This window comes from Podarcis raffonei, chromosome 5, assembly GCF_027172205.1.
Source record: "Podarcis raffonei isolate rPodRaf1 chromosome 5, rPodRaf1.pri, whole genome shotgun sequence".
NCBI lineage: Eukaryota > Metazoa > Chordata > Lepidosauria > Squamata > Lacertidae > Podarcis > Podarcis raffonei.
The window spans coordinates 68,582,137-68,602,658 of record NC_070606.1 but is presented as its reverse complement, the minus strand read 5'-3'; the positions used below and the strand labels follow the sequence as shown (position 1 = coordinate 68,602,658).

The 20,522-nt window shown below is 40.7% G+C and overlaps 1 protein-coding gene across 1 annotated transcript; it reads left to right on the top strand.

Annotated features, from left to right (window-relative positions):
* Nucleotides 1-1,659: 1,659 nt before the first annotated feature.
* On the top strand, nt 1,660-20,519 carry COPB2 (COPI coat complex subunit beta 2). Its single transcript, XM_053389982.1, has 22 exons — nt 1,660-1,783; nt 4,007-4,144; nt 4,555-4,641; nt 5,393-5,519; nt 7,092-7,240; nt 7,697-7,843; nt 8,192-8,291; nt 9,708-9,850; nt 10,081-10,280; nt 10,456-10,566; nt 10,996-11,084; nt 11,178-11,284; nt 11,478-11,621; nt 12,546-12,676; nt 13,883-14,090; nt 14,360-14,470; nt 15,402-15,616; nt 16,579-16,671; nt 16,759-16,939; nt 17,052-17,120; nt 18,264-18,353; nt 20,192-20,519. The coding sequence occupies exons 1-22, from the start codon at nt 1,781-1,783 to the stop codon at nt 20,282-20,284; spliced, it is 2,736 nt and encodes a 911-aa protein (XP_053245957.1). The 5' UTR covers nt 1,660-1,780; the 3' UTR covers nt 20,285-20,519.
* Nucleotides 20,520-20,522: the final 3 nt, after the last annotated feature.

Here is a 20,522-nt window from a genome sequence, read left to right as displayed (position 1 = left end):
CCAACAGGCCATTCTCCCTCCTACCTGCAGTTTTCTGTTTTCATTTTCCAAAGGACATTCACCATTCTGTAGTGACTGAGTATGCTCAGTCTTAATCAGGCTGTGTGTGTGTGTTTGTGTGTGTGTGTGTATTGGTGGCTCATTTTGTGTTGGCAGTTGGCACTCATTGCCTGAGTTCATTATTATTCATTCATTTATTAATTTATTTCCATTTATGAATTGCTTCCTGTAGAAGACCTCAAAGCAAATTAACAATAAAATCATCCACAATGGAAGCAAATATAAAACAATTAGATTTATAAAAAGAAAACAATTTGATATTTTTAAAAACTGTATCAAATCCAATACAGATTCAGCATGGAATAAAAATCCTCACTTAAAACACTTGTTAAAAAAGGAATGACTTCGGTAGGTTCTGAAAAGACATTTGGAGGAAGGGATGATTTTTTTTATGCTGCTATCTAGGATGCAGGGGCTGAGTGTTCCTTATCGGTTCACGGCCCTTATGGACAACTGTGGAGCAGTGATATCTAAACGAAGAGCTGAGTCTTTTCTAAATAGGATCAATAGTGTACAATTTACAGATGGATCCCTGCCATGTGGGTGAAGACTTCTGTGTTCCAACATTTGGGTCCAAAAAGCCTATTTTCTAGATGGGTTTTGATAATGTCTGCTAAATTGATGGTTACAAGGGAGTGGGTTATGTGTGTGTGACTGTAACAGTTTCATGCCCCTGTTCCAGATCCCTTTATTATCAGAGTATACATCATTGTTTCCACCTGAGTGAAACATGTATTGCTTATTTTGTGTTTCTTAGTGGTATTGAGGTCAGCTGGATTATTCTGAGGCATGTAGGTAGAGGGAGGGAAAGGAAGAACACTTGCAGATAGAATCGCAGATTTCTAGAGTTGGTAGGTGTTATGTACTGAGTTGAACAGGATCCAAAATGCAGCAGTCTGATTGGTCCTAGAACAATAGGATTCAGAATGCAGCAGTATGATTGGTCCTAGAACAATGCAGCAGTATGATTGGTTCGCAGGAGCCACCCAATCCAGCTCCAGGTGGAAGTGAATCCGCAACCTGTTTGGCCTACAGGAGAATCCCAGAATTAGCCAATCACATGCGGCTCATTGTGTAAATAGTGTATATAAAGCAGATATTTGGGGGAAACTTTCATTCCTCGCTACTATGAGCTGAATAAAGAGCATGAAATCCACACTCGACTCCGAGTATATTTCAGTAGGGACCACGAAGATCATCTAGTCCAACCCCCTGCAATGCAGGAATCTTTCACTTAAAGTTGGACTCAAACCCACAACCCTGAGATAAAGAGCCTCATGCTCTACCAACTGAGCTATCCCACTTCGTTAAATTCAGCGAGGCTCCCCTTAACAGAGCAATCCTATTCATAGCTAATGGAAAGTCGAATTGTCCACTTAATATTCACGGGAGGTAGAAACGCGCGTGTTTTCCCCCCATTCGAACAGCGCCGCATCGAGAGCCCATAGAAAGCGGATAAGTCTCTGTGTGTGTGTGTGTGTGTGTGTGTGTCTAGACATACGCGATGACTCTACCCTTTTTGCCTACTTCTATGAACATTCCCTTCCACTCCACCCATTGGCAGAAATAAAGGCGACTAGGCGGAAGGGCTCGTGCTCTCGCGTTGTTTCCCCGCTTCTCGCGGGAACCGCCGCAGCCGGAAGCTCCACGTCGGTGAATTGGGCTGTGAGGGAGACGGAGAGCGTCGGTGGCCGCAGCCCGGACTGCGTGAGCCAGAGCCATGGTGAGCCGGGCGAGGAGGGGGCGACGGCAGCGGGGCCCGAAGGCAGGAGGCCCGCTGTGTCTCCCCGGGAAGTGGGCTTGGTGGGTGGGGAGGAGCAGGCGCTGCTGGAACCGGGGAGAGAGAGGCCTGCCAGGCGGGGCCAAGGATTCCCCGTCTTTTTAAGCCGCACAGCAGGCAGAAATCCGGCAGGTGAAGTGTTTCCCGGCATGGAGGCGCCTTGACAGGAGAAGGCTCACCTGCTGGTTTCGGCCTGCTTTGATTATGGGGTGGGGGTGGGGAAGGTGGTACCTGTGCTATTGCTGCCTCTCCCGAGGCTCTGAGCGAATTTACCTCTTATCAAACTGCCTGCATATTTCGTGTTGTGCAGCGCAAAGTTCACAGCCAGCTCCCCTTTGGAGCCCATGGTGGTGTGTAGGCCCTCTTTGTTCCAGTGCTTCTTATATTCACAAGTAGCATCTGGACTGGTGGTGATAGAAGAGGTATTGGGGGTGGGGTCCGAGTGATGGTTGAAGGTTCAATGAAAGCATTTGCTCAGTTGAAAATGGCAAATTCTCCTGGCCACTTATCAGCTGCCAGCCTGTTCTCATCTGAAGATGTGTGAAGGGGAGGCAACCAGTGCTTTTTCTTCTTCTAAAAAAATGTTTAGGGGTACTCTCATTTTCCTACACATATTGAAATACTGCCCCTCGATGAGACCAAACTTTGATTCACAAAATGTTTAGGGGTACGTGTCCCCCCAGAAAAAAGCACTGCCTGCAACCATTGCTGTAATTCGCACTCTTATGGATCCTGTGTATGTATCATGAGCTGAGGGCTCTGTGCGGTATGGATAGTAGCCCTATGGCCAGGCATGTGGTTAGGGTATTGGCACAGTTGCTTCCTGTATGTGTCCCTTTTCATGCCTGCTGAAATGGAAGTGCATTGTCTACAACAGTCTTTCCCAATCTGTGGCCCTCCAGATGTTCTGCTGCAACTCCCATCATCCCGTTAGCCTTGCTGGCTGGGGGTTATGGAAGTTGGAGTTGGAAAAAAAATGGAGGGTGAAAGTAAGCTTGCACATTTCTGGGTTTTATGAATTGTATAAATAGGTTAGCTTAGATGTATCCAAGGGGGTGTGAGATTTGATCGAAGCAGTATAATAAAAATGCCAGTTATAGAGGCAGATCTGTGGTCCATTTAGCCCAGTACTGCCAACTTTTACAAGCAGAAGCTTCTTAGCCTGCTGTTGATTTATATCAGGCATAGGAAAACTCGGCTCTCCAGATGTTTTGAGACTACAATTCCCATCATCCCTGACCCCTGGTCCTGATAGCTAGGGATGATGGGAGTTGTAGTCCCAAAACATCTGGAGGGCTGAGTTCGCTTAGGCCTGATTTATATGCTTTTAACTGGAAGAGCCTGGGGTCAAATGCATGCAGTGTGCTTTGTGAGTGACCTGTGAGTTTTCCTGGATGGTTGTATACAGTGGTACCTCTGGATACAAATGGGATCCGTTCCGGAGCCCCGTTCGCATCCTGAAGTAAACACAACCTGTGTCTGCGCGGGTCTTGATTCGCCACTTCTGCGCATGCGCGTGACGTTATTTTGAGCATCTGCGCATTTGCGAGTGGCAAAACCCGGAAGTAATGCGCTCCGTTACTTCTGGGTTGCCATGGAGCGCAACCCAAAAGCACTGAACCTGAAGCAACTTCAACCAGAGGCATGACTGTATATACTAATGGGGCATCACGTTTTTGTTTTTTAAAATCATACCTAGTACTTCTATTACCCTTGCCAAAAGAGGGCTGTGTGCAAAGGGCATGAACATGCTCTTTTATCTGTGTCACTTTTTGTGAATATTGTAGCAGTATAATTTCATCCCAAACTGTTCTTTCATATCTGAAATTTTCTCACATTGTCAAAATTCTTAGCCTAGGACTAGGTACATGATGAATGTGTGTTATTTTTCACAATAATGTTTTAATAAGCTGACAGCTGTTACTGATTTTTAGCATGGCCTGGATAAACTAAATCTTTGGGTCATTCCAGAGAACAGTCTGTAAGGGAATGAATGAATGAATGAATGAATGAATGAATAGGTTTGTTGCAGTCAGGCTAGTGTGAACCACTTATGTAAATATGACTGGCTGTTTAGGTCCTATCCGATTTTCTTTCAGTATAAATATATTTAACCAGCTATTGTATGTGTTTGTAACAGCCTCATTATATTCTTCTGCTATTTAGCCTCTTCGACTTGACATAAAGCGTAAGCTAACAGCGCGATCTGATCGAGTGAAGAGTGTGGACTTGCATCCCACGGAGCCATGGATGTTGGCTAGCCTTTACAATGGTAGCGTCTGTGTTTGGAACCATGAAACACAGGTAATGTGTGATATAAAATATGTTCAGTGAAAAGTTGTAAAATGATTATTGATGTTAGGGCCCAATTAAATGTGATTGGGGAGATTTGTGATCAGGACTGCTTGTGTTTTATGAAGTCACAGGGTCCTCTGAATTTGATTGGGATTGTGGTATCACATTAAGACCCTTCCCCCCACTCAAGGGCATTGAACTGTGTGGTGTATTTATTTTCCTAAGAATATTAAATTTATGAAGTGTTTGAAACATTTTGTAACTTATTTATGTAACTTTTGTAACTTATTTATGTTTCTAGAATATTGTCCATCGTGTTCCGACAGTTGAAAAACAGCTATCTGAAACAGCTGAAGAGATTTCTAAAAAGCGTTTTTTCATGAATAAAAGTTAACATAAAATGTAAACTTTGTTTTCAGACATTAGTGAAGACTTTTGAAGTATGTGACCTACCAGTGAGAGCATCTAAATTTGTGGCAAGAAAAAACTGGGTTGTTACAGGAGCCGTAAGTTAAACTTCTTTCACTAAGAATGTTTTGTTGTTTATTTTGGAACATTGAAGCTACTAATCAATTAGAGGTTTGCTCTTTGAAAAGAAGCTTATTTAAGTGGTAAGAAATTTTTGAATTGCAAATTTAATTGCAGAGGAACCTTATCGGCTGAGGTTATGGACTGAGGATGGTTGATAATTTTTAAAAGAGATTTACAAGGTGCTATATTAGCAAAAGTATAGGTATACAGTCCACTAAAGCAGAGATGGGGAACCTGTGGTCTTGCAGATGTTGTTGGGCTTCAGCTCCCATCAGGCCCACCCAGCATGACCAGTGGTCATGCATGATGAGAACTATAGTTCAGCAACAACTGGAGGACCAGTTGTTTTCCCATTTCTGCACTAAAAGATATGCAAAGTGATACTAAAAGTTACTTTTTTATTTTTAAAATGTATCTTTCTGTATGAGGGAAGCTTAGAAACTAAGATTAAAACCAATAAAGTTGTGTTCCATTCACACAGTGGGACATCCCTTTCTTCTGTCCCTGCACGTCGCCTAAGTCTGCTCTAGAGTGTCCCCCAACTCTTTGGAGCAGGTTTTGAGAGTGCATAGGTAGGACACAGAGGAGAGAAGGGAAAGCTCCATTGCACAAATAGAAGTCTATTGCACAAGCAGAATGGCAGCATTAAATACAACCCTTTATTTGGAAGTGGAAATTCAGTTTTCATTTATAGAGAAGCTGATTTTTATTGGGTTTTTCTCATAGGATGACATGCAAATTCGGGTTTTCAACTACAACACTTTGGAAAGGGTTCACATGTTTGAAGCACACTCAGATTATATCCGCTGCATTGCTGTGCATCCTACACAACCTTTCATTCTAACTAGCAGTGGTAAGAGTTTAATTTTATTACTACATGTTATTTTAATGAATTATTCTTGATTAGCAGCACCTTTAGAATTTTGTAACAAAGTAAGCTGCGTACCTCCTTGAAGTAGCAACATATTTTAGCGACTCCAGAACTTGTAACAAGATTGCTGCAGAATCCTACTGGAAGCTATAGAACAGGGTTGACAAAACTTTAGCCGTCCAGATGTTCCCAAATTATAATTGTACTACTGTTGTCCGTGCTGGTTGTGGCTGTTGGGAGTTGTAGTTCTGCAGAATCTGGATGGCCACAGGTTAGTCATCCCTGATTAGAACTAGATCCATATTAGCTGGCTTATTGTCTCATAGTCTTCCTATTTATGTTGTTCTATATCTTAAGTAGGGCTTGCCGATCGAAAGGTCGGCGGTTCGAATCCACGCGGCGGGGTGCGCTCCTGTTGTTCGGTCCCAGCGCCTGCCAACCTAGCAGTTCGAAAGCACCCCCGGGTGCAAGTAGATAAATAGGGACCGCTTACTAGCAGGAAGGTAAACGGCGTTTCCGTGTGCGGCTCTGGCTCGCCAGAGCAGCGATGTCACGCTGGCCACGTGACCCGGAAGTGTCTCCAGACAGCGCTGGCCCTCGGCCTCTTAAGTGAGATGGGCGCACAACCCCAGAGTCTGTCAAGACTGGCCCGTACGGGCAGGGGTACCTTTACCTTTACCTTATATCTTAAGTGCCCCAGATCTTTGCATTATATGCTAGTCCCATTTTAACATAAACCCAGTTTCTTACAAAACATAAGTATTTATGGTTCTTAAGCATCTGTATTCATTTATCCAGTTCACTGTGGTAGGATGTAGTTAAATCTCAAAGAATTTAAATGTATGCTGCTGCTGATAATAATGATGATGATGCATATCTATGCAACATAAAACTCTCATTATGGAGATGCAAAACTGGGGCCTTCTACATTTTGCTTGCCTTCAACTCCCATCAACCCCAGCTAGCATGACCAAAGGTCAATCAAGATGGGAATTGCACCTCAACAACATCTGGTGGGCCACAGATTTCCCATCCATGCTCTAGAAAGAATAAGTCATAGAAGTATTTGATTAAGAATAAAACTTGACCAAACAGCAGCAATTCAGTATCTGAAAGAGTAACAATGGATGCTTTCCTATGGCACATCTGAATATAACAGTAGTTTGGGCGGGGGGAGGGGGCTTAGCTGTGAACCTTTTTGGGGGGCCAGGTAGGATCAGAGAGAAACACCCTCTGCCAGGTTATGTCTAGGGAAAAGAGGAAGGGAGCGCTGTCAGAGCAATGGCACTTAGGCATGATGCAGTCCCGCTGGCATATTTCATATTAAAGAGGAGAGTGGGACTGCTAAACAGGTCACTGCAAATTTGATATCACTAGAATGGGTAGACTCTTGAAAAGTTTTATTTTGTAAAGATAAGCTTTTCAGCCATATTGAACTTTTCAGGTAGATGTTCAGGGAAACAAAAGAAAAATAGTATTACGTTATCACTATTTTTCTTCCCCTTTGGTGCTTGTGAAGTGCATAATGGAAGGTATTTTTTCTCTCCCTCCTAGATGACATGCTTATTAAGCTGTGGGACTGGGATAAAAAATGGTCCTGTTCTCAAGTGTTTGAAGGGCACACTCATTATGTGATGCAGATTGTCATCAATCCTAAGGATAATAATCAGTTTGCTAGTGCCTCCTTGGACAGAACAATCAAGGTAGAGTGATTTCTTACTTGAAAATCAGAATTTTAAATTTAAAGTGAAATACTTTTCTTATATTGTAGGTGCTTAACAGCTGCTTGGAGGATATAGCATAAACTGTATTTTGAGTCATTTTAATACTCTGGGAAGATTTTTTTATTTATCTGCACCAGTATGCATCCAATACAAAGGTTGGTGCACATGATATACTTGTAGTGTAGATTGTGCTCAAAATAGCGTGATCCCTGGGTTTAACTTTTGATCTGCCTATCATAGGGGTTATTGTCATCACATAGAATTCGGATGGGACAAAATCTGCCCCAGGATTTAACACAGGCTTCTAATTATACTGCTCCCTTTGTCTTCTGTTCTAAACACATGAAATTAGCCAATAGTGATATGTGATAGTTTGAAAAGGGCTTCCAGGGTTTCATTAGACCCAGTCACCAATAATTTTCATATTCTTGTAAGGTGTGGCAGCTTGGTTCTTCATCACCCAACTTCACTTTGGAAGGCCATGAGAAAGGTGTAAATTGCATTGATTACTACAGTGGAGGTGATAAGCCGTACCTAATTTCTGGAGCAGATGACCGCCTAGTAAAGATCTGGGACTATCAGGTATGTTGTGTCCTACTGTTCCTATACCATTTATTTGCATAATATTGGAAAAGCAAAAATGTTATGGTTTTGTGTTTTGTGTTTTTTAAATCAGATATATGAATATTTTTTTCATTGGCCGTATTCAGTTGAAGATTATTATATTTTGCTGGAAGCCGCCCAGAGTGGCTGGGGCAACCCAGTTAGATGGGTAGCATATAAATAATAAAGTTGTTGTCATCATCAGAAAGGTCTAGTTAGGTACTTTATAACTGTCATTCAGTTTTATAGTTTACAACATTTATCATATGTTAAAGAGTGCTATCAAGTCTTTGCATCCACAGCTTCATTTCTTTTTTCTCTTTGCAGAATAAAACATGTGTGCAAACTCTTGAGGGTCACGCACAAAATGTGTCCTGTGTCAGTTTCCACCCTGAGCTTCCCATCATCATCACTGGCTCTGAAGATGGTAAATTCAACCATTTCTCAATTCTCTTTAGAGTGCCACTTTATTTTCCTATAGGGGTTTCTGTAGCAGTGAGAACTTAACATCTCACCAAAGCTTGACATGAGCCATAAGCATTTTCTTCTTTCAGATGCTTACAAATTAACTCGAGACAATTAGAAATAGTCCTGTTATATTTGTATAGATGGGTTGCAGAGCCGAAGTGTAGGCTTGTTAATGGGTTTCTTTGTGAACAGTTTTCATTTACAGCTCCTTTATTGGAGGAGCTTTGTAAACAAAAGTGAAATATGCCTAGAGGCTGTGAGTTTTAATAAGCACGAAGGCTTAAAAGGGGTATGATTACAAATAAATACAAAATGCAAGAAGGGTAGAATTGTTTCATGAGAGATATTTCCATTGCACAGATTTAAATTCTTCTCAGTTAGAAATGCCTGAGAAGTGATAAACAAATGCTTAATACTCTGATTGGAAAATACTTACCTTTTATAAAAAGACTGGAGAAGGCAGACCTGGCCACAGTCATTCATGCTATGGCAACATCCCTGTGGGACTTCTCTAATGTATTTCTTGAAAAATGTACAGAAGCTACAGATGGTTCAAAATGCAGCAGTTACTTCTAATTGGGACTGCAGTAACTATGATGATAATTAGGTTCAGGCATTTGTAAGTCATTTAAACAAAAAGGGTGGTGCTGCTAGAACCACACACCCCCTCATCATTTTTGATGCCTTCCGCAAATTGGAGGACAGTTGTCTGAAGCAGGGAACCTCCTGCACACGTGATGGTTATCCACACAGTTGTAAAACGTGCAGGGAGCCTCCACAGGTACAAGGGAGCCTTCCCACTCCGGAATATGCCCCCTCCCAACTCATGGAAGGCAACAGAAAACTGAGGGGCGGTGGATCTATTGTTCTCATCCTCACAGCTCCTGTGCCCCCCCCAATGTATTGTACACAGGTTACAAACACCTGGAGAGGGCAGTTGTGCAAGTTTTATTGAGTATCTCTTTGTTTCTGGGTCCAGTTCAAAGTGCTGGTTCTATCCTGCTGTGTTCTCCTGCAGGGGAGAACAGGATAGAGAGCTTTTTCAGGCACGGCACCGCGCATGTGGAATCACCTGGCCCAACAGCTACTTGCCTTTCTGTGGACAACGGAAACATAAATGTTCAGAAAAGTTTTTGATGATGCTTTTGTTCTTTTATTTCATTATGATTCTGCTCCTTTATGTATTTAGGTGATTTGTGCAGTTTACATATTTGTTGCATTTTATTTTGTAGTTTTATTCTTTGTCCTTTATGTAACCCAGTTTTGCACAGGGTATGAAACAGTGTATTAATAATCATGAATGGGGGTTGGGTTCCTCCCCCCCCCCTTGAAGTATCTAAGTAATGCTGAATGCAATAACTCTGCCACTGCATAGGAACTGTTCGGATTTGGCATTCAAGCACTTACCGTTTGGAAAGTACTCTGAACTATGGCATGGAAAGGGTGTGGTGTGTGGCGAGCCTGAGAGGATCAAATAATGTGGCTCTGGGATATGATGAAGGTAGCATCATTGTTAAGGTACGTGCCTTAGAAAATATTTAACTGTGCTAGATGTCCACTAGTAGAATAATTACTTGGCATATTTTTATTAAATGGGGTCAGTGCAGAGGACACCAGTCTTATTTGTAATACCACATTGGAGACTTAACTGTTGGTTGTCAACGTCAAAAGGTTTTTAAGCAAATTGGTTTATTAGTTATATTCAGTATTATATACATCTACTCTCCTCATGCTTCCTTCCTTGCTAGCTTGGCCGTGAAGAGCCAGCCATGTCAATGGATGCTAATGGCAAGATCATTTGGGCTAAGCATTCAGAAATTCAGCAAGCTAATCTGAAAGCAATGGGGGATGCTGAAATCAAAGACGGAGAGCGACTGCCACTTGCTGTGAAAGATATGGGCAGCTGTGAAATATATCCTCAGACTATTCAGCACAATCCCAATGGGCGGTAAGAGATTTCTATTTCCAAAGATAAAAACTTAAACCCGTTCATTAATTTTAAATTATGTTTAGGACCAGAGACATTGTATGTGTGTATGTTTCTGATCATGCTTTTCTGAGTCTTACACAAACCTTCCTTGCATACTGTAATTTACATTTCTTTTGTTTTTACTGCATTACAGGTTTGTAGTAGTGTGTGGGGATGGTGAATACATCATTTACACAGCTATGGCACTGAGAAACAAAAGTTTTGGTTCTGCTCAGGAGTTTGCATGGGCACATGATTCTTCAGAGTAAGTCCTTTGTACTTTGTTTAATCTTAACATTTCGTTTAATATTATGACGCTTTGTTTTGGACTATGAACAGCAATCATCTTTGCATAGCTCTTTGGTCTGCTGTTGTTTTTTAAAAAAATTCAGTATGAAATATAAAATTTGCAACCAACAGTTTTTGTAGTGGCTGCATCCCAATTCAGTTTATAGCCGAGTTGGAGGCAAGGACACATGGCCTGTGGACTGCATCCAGTTAATTCAAGCCTTATTCCAGCCGTCCTTTCACAGCTGTTTTGGTAAAAGGGGAATAACCTGTCTATACAAGTCTGCAAGAGAACATTGGCAGGATCTATATGGCCAGTGTGCCTAGTATTGACTGCTCCTGGCCTTGTTTGTTAATCTTGCTGAATAAGAGCTTGGTTCTACTGAAATCTTTTGTTTGTGTGCAGGTATGCAATCAGGGAAAGCAACAGCAGTGTCAAGATATTTAAAAACTTCAAAGAGAAGAAGTCTTTTAAACCTGACTTTGGAGCAGAAGGCACGTTATACATTTTATCTTTTGTCCCCATCTTAACTAGTTTTAAACACTGTCCAGAAAGCTTCTAATTTCTTCTGCTTTCGTCCCCTGAAGGTATCTACGGCGGTTTCTTGCTGGGTGTCCGATCTGTCAATGGCCTGGCATTTTACGACTGGGAAAATACAGAATTGATACGCAGAATTGAAATCCAGCCCAAACATGTGAGTTTTGTTCCAGTTGCAACTTGCTGATTAATTAAAGCTCACCTTTCTAGGTCAGCTGCTGTTAATTCTGAAACTTTCGGAGTCTTAAAACAAAACTAGTGTGCTCTATCTCTTTTGGTGCCACAATAGGCTTAATTTGTCTTCTAATCAGAGCCCAAACCTTAAAGGTTATTGCATTGTTTTGATGTAGATTTTCTGGTCTGACTCTGGTGAGCTCGTCTGCATAGCCACTGAAGAATCTTTCTTCATTCTGAAGTACCTTTCTGAAAAAGTTGCAACAGCCCAAGAGACACACGAGGGAGTCACTGAAGATGGCATTGAAGATGCCTTTGAGGTAACTACACTTAATGATTAATAGGCGTTTTGGATCTGATTCTGTCTTTTAAACCATTTATACTGCTGTCAACTAACAGACTAGCCATGTGATATAAGGAGAATGTGGAAATTGACAAGATGGATTGACTTGGAAGATTAGCTTTGGGGGACACATGGTCATTTTAAATCATTTAGATCCTGTTTTCTCTAAGGAAATCAAAGTGATATACAATAAAAATAAAAACAGTGTAAAATTATGTACAATAGACAATATAATACAATATAACATGATAGCAGCCTAAATACTTACGAGGGCTCTAAAGCCTAATTGAAAAAAATTTTTTAGTTGTTCTCCTAAACATTAGCAGCAAGGGAACCATATTAAGATGTAAATATGAATCTTACAACTTCATGTAAATATGAATCTTACAGCTGTCTTGATCTGTATAGAGCAGGGCTGGGGATCCTGTGGCCCTCCAGATGTTGTTGGACTCCAGCTCCTGTCATTCTGACCATTGGCCATGCTGGCTAAACTTAATGGGAGTTTGGAATCCAAAAATAGCTGGAAGGTCACATTCCTGGTTCAGAATATTTTGTTGACAACAAAGTTACTGAATGAACTTTGTTCTGTTGGATTTTAAAAGATCATTAGGCTACTATGTACATATATGTCACATGGAACTTCTTGTACCATATCCCACTACTAAGAGAACTGTGGTGAATAGGGAATTTGAACTTTTGTTAATCTTATCTGTGTTGTAGTAGAAGAGGTTTTTTTGGTGCATCAAATATTTAAGCTGAGCTTCCATTAATATGGGACTCTTCATCACTAAGCCTGTGGAGTTGACCCATTTATATAACTAAACTTTTTTAATGGACCCAGTGCCTGTGGAGAGTTTAGTAAACAAGATTGTCCTAAGCCTAAACACCTTTGTTCCTCCAGGTCCTTGGTGAAATCCAAGAGATTGTGAAAACGGGGTTGTGGGTAGGCGACTGTTTTATTTATACCAGTTCTGTGAACAGACTGAACTACTATGTTGGAGGAGAAATCGTCACCATTGCACATTTGGACCGGTGAGTGTCCAGCTATTCATCAGATATAGTTCTAATTGATATGTTGATATTTGCATATATATAGTTGATAAGTTTATTTGCATATATTTTAAAATTTTCTATATGGAGGTTTTATGATCGCCTATATTTGTAATGCCTAATAAAGGTTTGGCAACGTAAGATATGAAATTATTGCTATTAAGTGTAGCATGTTCTACTTCTTTAATAGTTCAGTGCACATTGAGCAGAGTTCTGTGGCAAGAAGTAATTACTGTGCCAGTGATGGGCAGAAATGTGGTCCTTAAGCAAGAAGCTATTTAGAGTGTAAATCTGACTGTGGGATGCTCCAGCAGCGTAGCTTTTGTGTTGCCCACGCAACCTGCTTCTTGAAGATTCTTTTGTCTTTCAGATACAGCACTAATCCAGGTGTGGGCTAAACTTTAAGATCACATACTAAGCTAGGTGTGGCCCTCTAGGCATTGCTGAACTACAACTCCTAGCAGCCCTGGCAAGCACGGTCAATGGCCAGGGATGATAGGAGTTGTAGTTCAGCAACATCTGGAGGGCCAAAGTTTCTCTATACTTGTGCTAAGCCATAAATTCTTCCTATCCGTCACTGCTGTTATCTCCAGTGTGTTACTACTTAAGGAAATGGAAGAGTTTCAGAAATAAAATTCCTTTGAGGTGGGGTGGGTCTCCTCACTGATCTGGAGTTTCTGTACCTCAGCATACTCACAGTTTGATAGAGACTCACTATCTTTAGCATATCAGTTTAATTCAAGTGAATTACATAATTTCCTGATAATTCAACGTGCAATCTTAAGGACTGTGGTGTTGATGGCTAGGGGAATGCAGGTCAGGATGGTGTGTTAATGGCTCTCTTCTGGCCAGCAGGAGTGCTGGTAGTTGTAAGACCATTGCTATTGCCCATGCTAGTAGAAAGCTGCTGCCAGCTGTTGTTCCATCAGCAGTGGAAAGCAAAGCATCCCAGTTGGGTCCTTGTGCCTCTCTGCTACACCAGCCAGGATCTGATGCACTAAATATACTGAAGAACCAGCCCACCACCATCTTCCCCAGCCAGTGGAGCCAGTGGAGCTTGGGATGCGGTGGTTCAACTGCCACTAGGCTATTTCTTGCTCCTCATTAGGATCGCTCTGCCAGATGATTTCTCGGACTGAAGTTATTCTAATGAATGCAACCTCTCTCTCCCACCCCCTTTCCTTAAAGGACAATGTATTTACTTGGATATATCCCCAAAGACAACAGGCTTTACCTTGGTGACAAAGAACTGAACATAGTGAGTTACTCCTTGCTAGTCTCTGTGCTAGAGTATCAAACTGCCGTGATGAGGAGAGACTTCAGTATGGCTGACAAAGTTCTTCCCACAATTCCAAAGGAACAGAGGACCAGAGTTGCACACTTCCTTGAGAAGCAGGTGAAAACATTTGACACATTCTGTCAAACGAATCTTTGGTAAACAAATATAGATTAAAATACTGGAATTGGAAATGGCTGCAAATCTAATTTGGCAGGGGTGGACATATCTATTAGGCCCTTAAATGCTCTTAAATACAAGGTAAATAATCATGGTGTGTGTGTTTTTGACTTGTATAAAAAGGGAGATGTATTTGTGTATCAATTTTTGCTGTGGTTTGCTAAGAAGATTCCTTCACTAATGTCTTTTTTTATTATTGTAATATTCAGGGCTTCAAACAGCAAGCACTCGCAGTATCCACAGACCCAGAACACCGCTTTGAGCTTGCTCTTCAGCTTGGTGAACTTAAAATTGCATATCAGCTTGCAGTGGAAGCAGAGGTATGCCGACACCATTTTAGAAACAAAGGAGGAATTACCAATGTCCATGTTAAGATGCAGAAGAATAGTCTCTTATGAAAGAAATGTTTTGGCTATAAAGGTCCACCTGTAGCAGCAAAACGAAATACCTTCACCTGCCCCACCTGCAGTAAAACATGTCTCTCCTGTATTAGTCTCCGCAGCCACAGCAGGTGCTGTAACTCTCCAGTGGTTTGACTTTACCCTCAAAGGTGCATTCTTCCGTTGTCTCTTGAGACAAATGGATGCCAACAATAAAGGTGCAACGTCCACCTGGTTGTTTAGTGTCAAGGCTGAACTGAATTTAATGGAATCTGTGCAAAATACTGATTGCCCACTGAAGTTCTAGAATTCCTGATTTTTATATTATTGTAAAGCATTAAACAAGATTATTTGACATGATCTCTGTCTGTAATGCTGAAGTGAGAGCAAGATAGCTTTCCCCAGATTTTGACAGCAGCAAGCAGCTTAATTCAAGTGTTTTTTAAAATATATTTTCTGTCTTGCTGCTTATCTGGAGTGTCTGACTAGATTGCTCTAATGATGTTTCAGTGGTATAAGATAGTCCACATGTCTAGGATAGTCTCAAGATCTATCCAGGTTCATAGTTTTTGGTTTACAGAGCATAGTTTGAAAATACTGAGGGTGATCTGGGCAGTGAGAAGTTTACTGTGGGCTAACCAAGAGTTAATTTTTAGAAGAGGCATACCCATAGTTCTTGGGTGTCCAAATAGTGCAATAAGTATCTTCTCTTAAGGCATGACCGTGTGCCTTGAATGAAACATTCAGTGCAAGTGGGGAACTATAGATGAGAAAGCTGAGATAAAAAACCTAACTGGGCTAAATTTAGTCTGAATAGGCTTCAGAACAATGTCAAACATGGCTGATGTGGAATTGTTCTCTGTTTACGCAGTCTGAGCAGAAGTGGAAGCAGCTGGCTGAGCTTGCTATCAGTAAATGCCAGTTTGGCCTTGCCCAAGAGTGTCTGCACCATGCGCAAGACTACGGTGGCTTACTGCTGTTGGCCACAGCTTCAGGAAATACTAGCATGGTGAACAAGCTGGCTGAAGGGGCAGAAAAAGATGGGAAGAACAATGTTGCATTTATGAGCTACTTCCTGCAAGGAAAGTAAGTAACAAATAATCTCTCATCTATACTAGGGGTGGCTAATCCCCAAACTTTTATGTGGGCCCTGAATGCACACACACCCTTGGCAAATTTTTGGTCGTGATATCATCATCATCATTTTATTTTGCTGATGTGGTTTCCTACTGATGCACTTGACTTGTTTCTGCAGAGAACTGCCCCCAAATTGCTTTGGCATTAGTTCTTCTTTCCCAGATTTACAGTGCTTTCTGAATCACTCAGCAGTAGTAATCTTTTTCTGCTGCTGCTGGCTCAGACAGCTGAGTTGTGTTGACTGACAAAAGATCTGACCTCTGGTCATTCTGCAGAGCAGCCAAAGGCTTTGCAACTGTCTGAGTTAGCAGCTGATTAGAAGAAACCAGGAACAAATGGCAGTAGTAGTGGGCAGTTTAAAAATTATTATTATTACTTATAAAGTTATTAGTAAGTACCTGAAACAGAGGGGGGGGGGAGGATGGAAACCAACAAGGAAAGGTGGTCAATGAGATCCTTTAATTTTGAGAGAGCCAGCATTGGAAAGACAATAAAATGGATTATGACTTAAATGGACATGGGAAAGGCTATGGGTGCAAGGTCCCAGTCCAGGTGGAAAAAGGCCTGCAAGGCAGGGAGCAGGTCTTCCAGGACTCACAGCCAAAATGGTATAAGAGAATAACCTGTTTCCTCTAAGAAACCTTAGCAGCTTTATGCCTGATCCTATGTAGTTGCTTCATAGGATCAGGGCATTAGACATTCCTTAGCCTTTAAAACCACATTGCCAGTAACGTTGAACACAATGGTTTGATATTAGTATAATCCTCTGATTATTACTATTGTCACATTTGTGTTATACTCCAGTAATGGGTACATTTTAAAAACTAGATTTTACTTTTATTTTTGCTTTGTTTTATTTAACCAAACCCAAACAAATGAAAATGTGACTTTCTTTAAATGTACCATTGTAGGCTTGACAGTTGTCTTGAGCTGTTGATTAAAACCGGACGCTTACCAGAAGCTGCTTTCCTAGCACGGACATATTTGCCGAGCCAAGTTTCAAGGTAACTTTGAAGTGGTTAGTGTGTGTTTTGTAAAAATATTTTGCTTATAGTGGAGGTGCTTGCAATGACCATCTGTTCCATCGATAGGGTTGTAAAACTATGGAGAGAAAATCTCTCTAAAGTCAACCAGAAAGCTGCAGAATCGCTGGCCGATCCCACAGAATATGAAAACTTGTTCCCTGGATTAAAGGAAGCTTTTGTTGCTGAAGAATACATCAAGGCAACACAAACTGATTTGCGGCCAGCCAATAAATATCCCCTAGTCACTGTAAGTAGATACAAGTTATGAGCAATGTCATATAGAATCTGGTACAACCTTGAGAATTATTTAGTGTCAGCAGAAGTCTCTACTCACATGATATATTCTCTTTCTTTGGTAGCCAAATGAAGAGCGAAACATACTGGAAGAAGCTAAAGGTTTCACACCAAAAATAGGGGAAGCATTGCAGGTCAGTGGTATTGAAATTCTGGAGTAAGAGTTATCTCCACTAAATGTTCAAAATCCTGTGGCTTTTTATGGACTGTTTAAAAAAAACAAAACTGAGCCATTTAGATTGCCCGTCCTCTTTAAATTTTACATTTACTTTGGTGATAAGCAATTGCTGTGTAATTGTGTTCTTTTCATACTATGTTACCTTAATATAGAAACCGTTATGGATAGCATTGGCACTTCTGTTAATTCTGTTGCTGTCAGTTTTCCTGATTTCTGTGTCTGAATAAATCGGTTGTCTTCCTGAACATTGCTGCATTTCTTCCCATCACAGTTGCTTTCAGCACTTTGAAATAGCCCTGAGCAACAGCTCCAAAATTCTTAGTTTTCTTTTTATTATTTATCGCTTTATGAGGCCATCCACATATACTTCACAACATCTAAGAAGATTGTCCTTCTAGACTAAATTTTGGGAGCAAGGGAGAAGGAAGGGTAGTAAGAAAGGAATGGCGAGCAAATGTTGCACATTCCAGGAATGAGAGACCTGGTTCACGTCACAATAAACTATAGTTTCTTGTAATGAGAATGCTCAGGTTTGAATGCTGTGCTCCAACAACCTGATAGAAGTTTAAAGCTTTTGATCAGTTTTGAACATTTTGCAGTTTCCCATTACATCTAACTATGTGCAGCTGTGGTTAGTTCCAACCAAAGTTAATTCAAATAAACAAGGATCTGAAACTAGCTTTGAGATCCTGGTATGTTAACTGTGGTTAGGGCAAAGCTGTACCTGTTTAAATATAACCAGACATTTTAAGTTTCCTTCCCTATTGAGTGTGTGTTAGAAAAATGGGTAGCTCACTAGAGTTTATTTTTGTCACGACCAGGTCATTATTTGTTATGTCATCTGAACAGGGCGAGTGTCAATTAGATCAGAGGTTCTAAGGGCAATAGGTAAGATTGTAGGAACAATGTCTTAATGGAATAAAATGGTACATAGTCTTTCCATATGCTGCCTTCTCTCGAATTTGCTTTTGTGTAGGGCTTGTATTACACGCTTTCTTGCTGAATCTGTTTCTTTGGGTTACGCAACCTAAGAATGGGATCCAGTTTTTCCTTATATGAGCCTTATCAAATATTTAAATATTTCCTTTTTCGTCATAAGGATTCAGAAGAGGAAGAACTAGTTCCTAAGCCTGTGATAGTGCCTCCGGTTGCAGGGAAGGACCCAATTGAAACAATAAAAGATGAAAAGGTAAAACGTCAAGTGCACCATGAAAAACCCTAAAGCTGGGAAGGTTCTTATCCCAGTAGCAATCCTTATTTCTCTTGTTCTCTTGTTCCAAACTGTCATTGGAAGTTTCAAAATTAGAGGTTTCTACAAGCTAGAGTAGAAAAATTAGAGTTTTTCTACAAGAATAAGAGTAAGTCAGCAGAGCTTTAGATTCAAGATTGGTGATAGCAAATCTCCCTCAATGTAATAAACTGGCACATGAGGTTAAGCTTGGTTTAGTTACTTTTGCAATGTACGAACATTAAAGGCAGATCATTTGGGGAGTGAGACAATCTAGAATTCTACCATTACATTTCCACTCTGCATATAACAATTCAGTGACAAGCTAACTCCATTCTGCAATTTCCCCCACTTTGCTCACTTTCCTATGTTACATGTTTCTTGTGAAGATCAGCCTTTGAGATCAGATTTGTACTTGAGAGCTCTTGAGAGAAAAACACTTTCTCCAGAGTGTGGCTAAATGTTAATCTGACCTCTTTAGGAAAGTTTGCCATTGGATTGATTTCTTCTTAATTGAATATAGAAACTTGTGCTTAGTAGTTGTTTACATTTCTGATCAGTACATCACAGTACATTCTTACTGCATGCTCTTGGCTGTAATCAGATTTTGTTTAGGATGGGTGTTCTTAACTTGGGCACATGAAGCTTTTTTGCAGAGTGTGTGCTAAAAAGAATGCTTCCTTCAACTTTCTCCCACATATCCCTAATGTGTTTATACACCACGATCAAGTTGGACTGCAAAACTGAACGTTCCCTAACTCTTTCTAGCAAGATAGGTATTTGTGATATCCGAGATTAGTCATATTCCCAGTAGATCCATTGAAGTCAGTGGACTTAAGTCATGCCCAGAGTATGACAAGATAAGGGGCAATATCCAACACTAGTCAGCTAAAGCCATAGGTTTCAGGTTTGAACCTAGCTGCATAAAAACTTGAATTCTTCCATTCAGCTTGTTAGGTTTTGGTTCTTTAGGACAGAATCCTGTGTTGCACAAGTAGGTTTCCAGTTGTGCCACAGGACTTGCATTCCTCTTCTGCTCCAGAGTCCCAAAGCAGATTGAAAGTGTGTAGGAGACAGTGAAGTCCCATTGTGCGAGCAGAAGTCCATTCTTGTATGTGTGACAGCAGTGGATACAACCTTAAAGTAGTTCTATCAGCATGCAAACCTACTTCTCCAGGAAGTCCTTATTCAGATGCAGTTCATTGTCAATGCTTTGTATCAAAGCCAGTCAGATATTTGTGTCAGAGATAGTGACTATCCCAACAGAACACAGGATATCTTTGATAAAACCAATTTTGCCAATAACCTCATTTTAATCTTGCTGCTGACTTGCTGTACTGTACCAAACCCTGCCCCATCCTCATCTCTACTGCCTAGGTAAACTTACTTCTGCTTGTGGAATGTGTAGTATTTTAGATATTAATGTAAATACTGTCCTATTATACAGCCTCTAAAACTGCCTTAATCACCATTGCTCAGAGTGTTAGTAGCCCTGTTTGGATAAGTGTTCTAGGTTTCACAGTTCTTTAAGAAGTCAGAAACAAGTCCTCTTCCTCTTCATTCAACATACAGATTGTACATTGGTTTAAATCAGAGTTGCTTATTATACCCAAATTTTGGGACTGTGTTTTATAATAAGCAAATGTGGTAGCAGGATAGTCCAATATCACTAAAAAGCAGTAGTTGGAGCATTTCAATTTGCAGAAATAAAATAAGTAGTTCCCAGTAAGTAGTTCTTTAGCAATGATAGATGCATGGTATTTAGTAAGCCATTTTCTTCTATGTATTTCCTGCCACAGGCATTATTGGAGCTGGATGAAGACTTGGATAACTTAGACCTGGAGGATATTGATACTACCGATATTAATTTGGATGAAGAGATGTCTGACTGAATATTTTTTTTAATGACCAAATTTCTTACAAATTTCTTTCCCTAAACTTCATTTACTGCAGTCTTCATGGTGGAAAGAAGCTTGGTTTTTATATGCAAGCTGGATCAAGTAAGTAGGGTTAGACCTGTGAAACGCATTGCAGTATCTATTTCTGTTGTGTAGAACTCCTTAGATACTATTCCAAGCTCTTGTCACATGAAGACCATGCCTTGTAATAAATGTCTTTTAAAATGTAGAT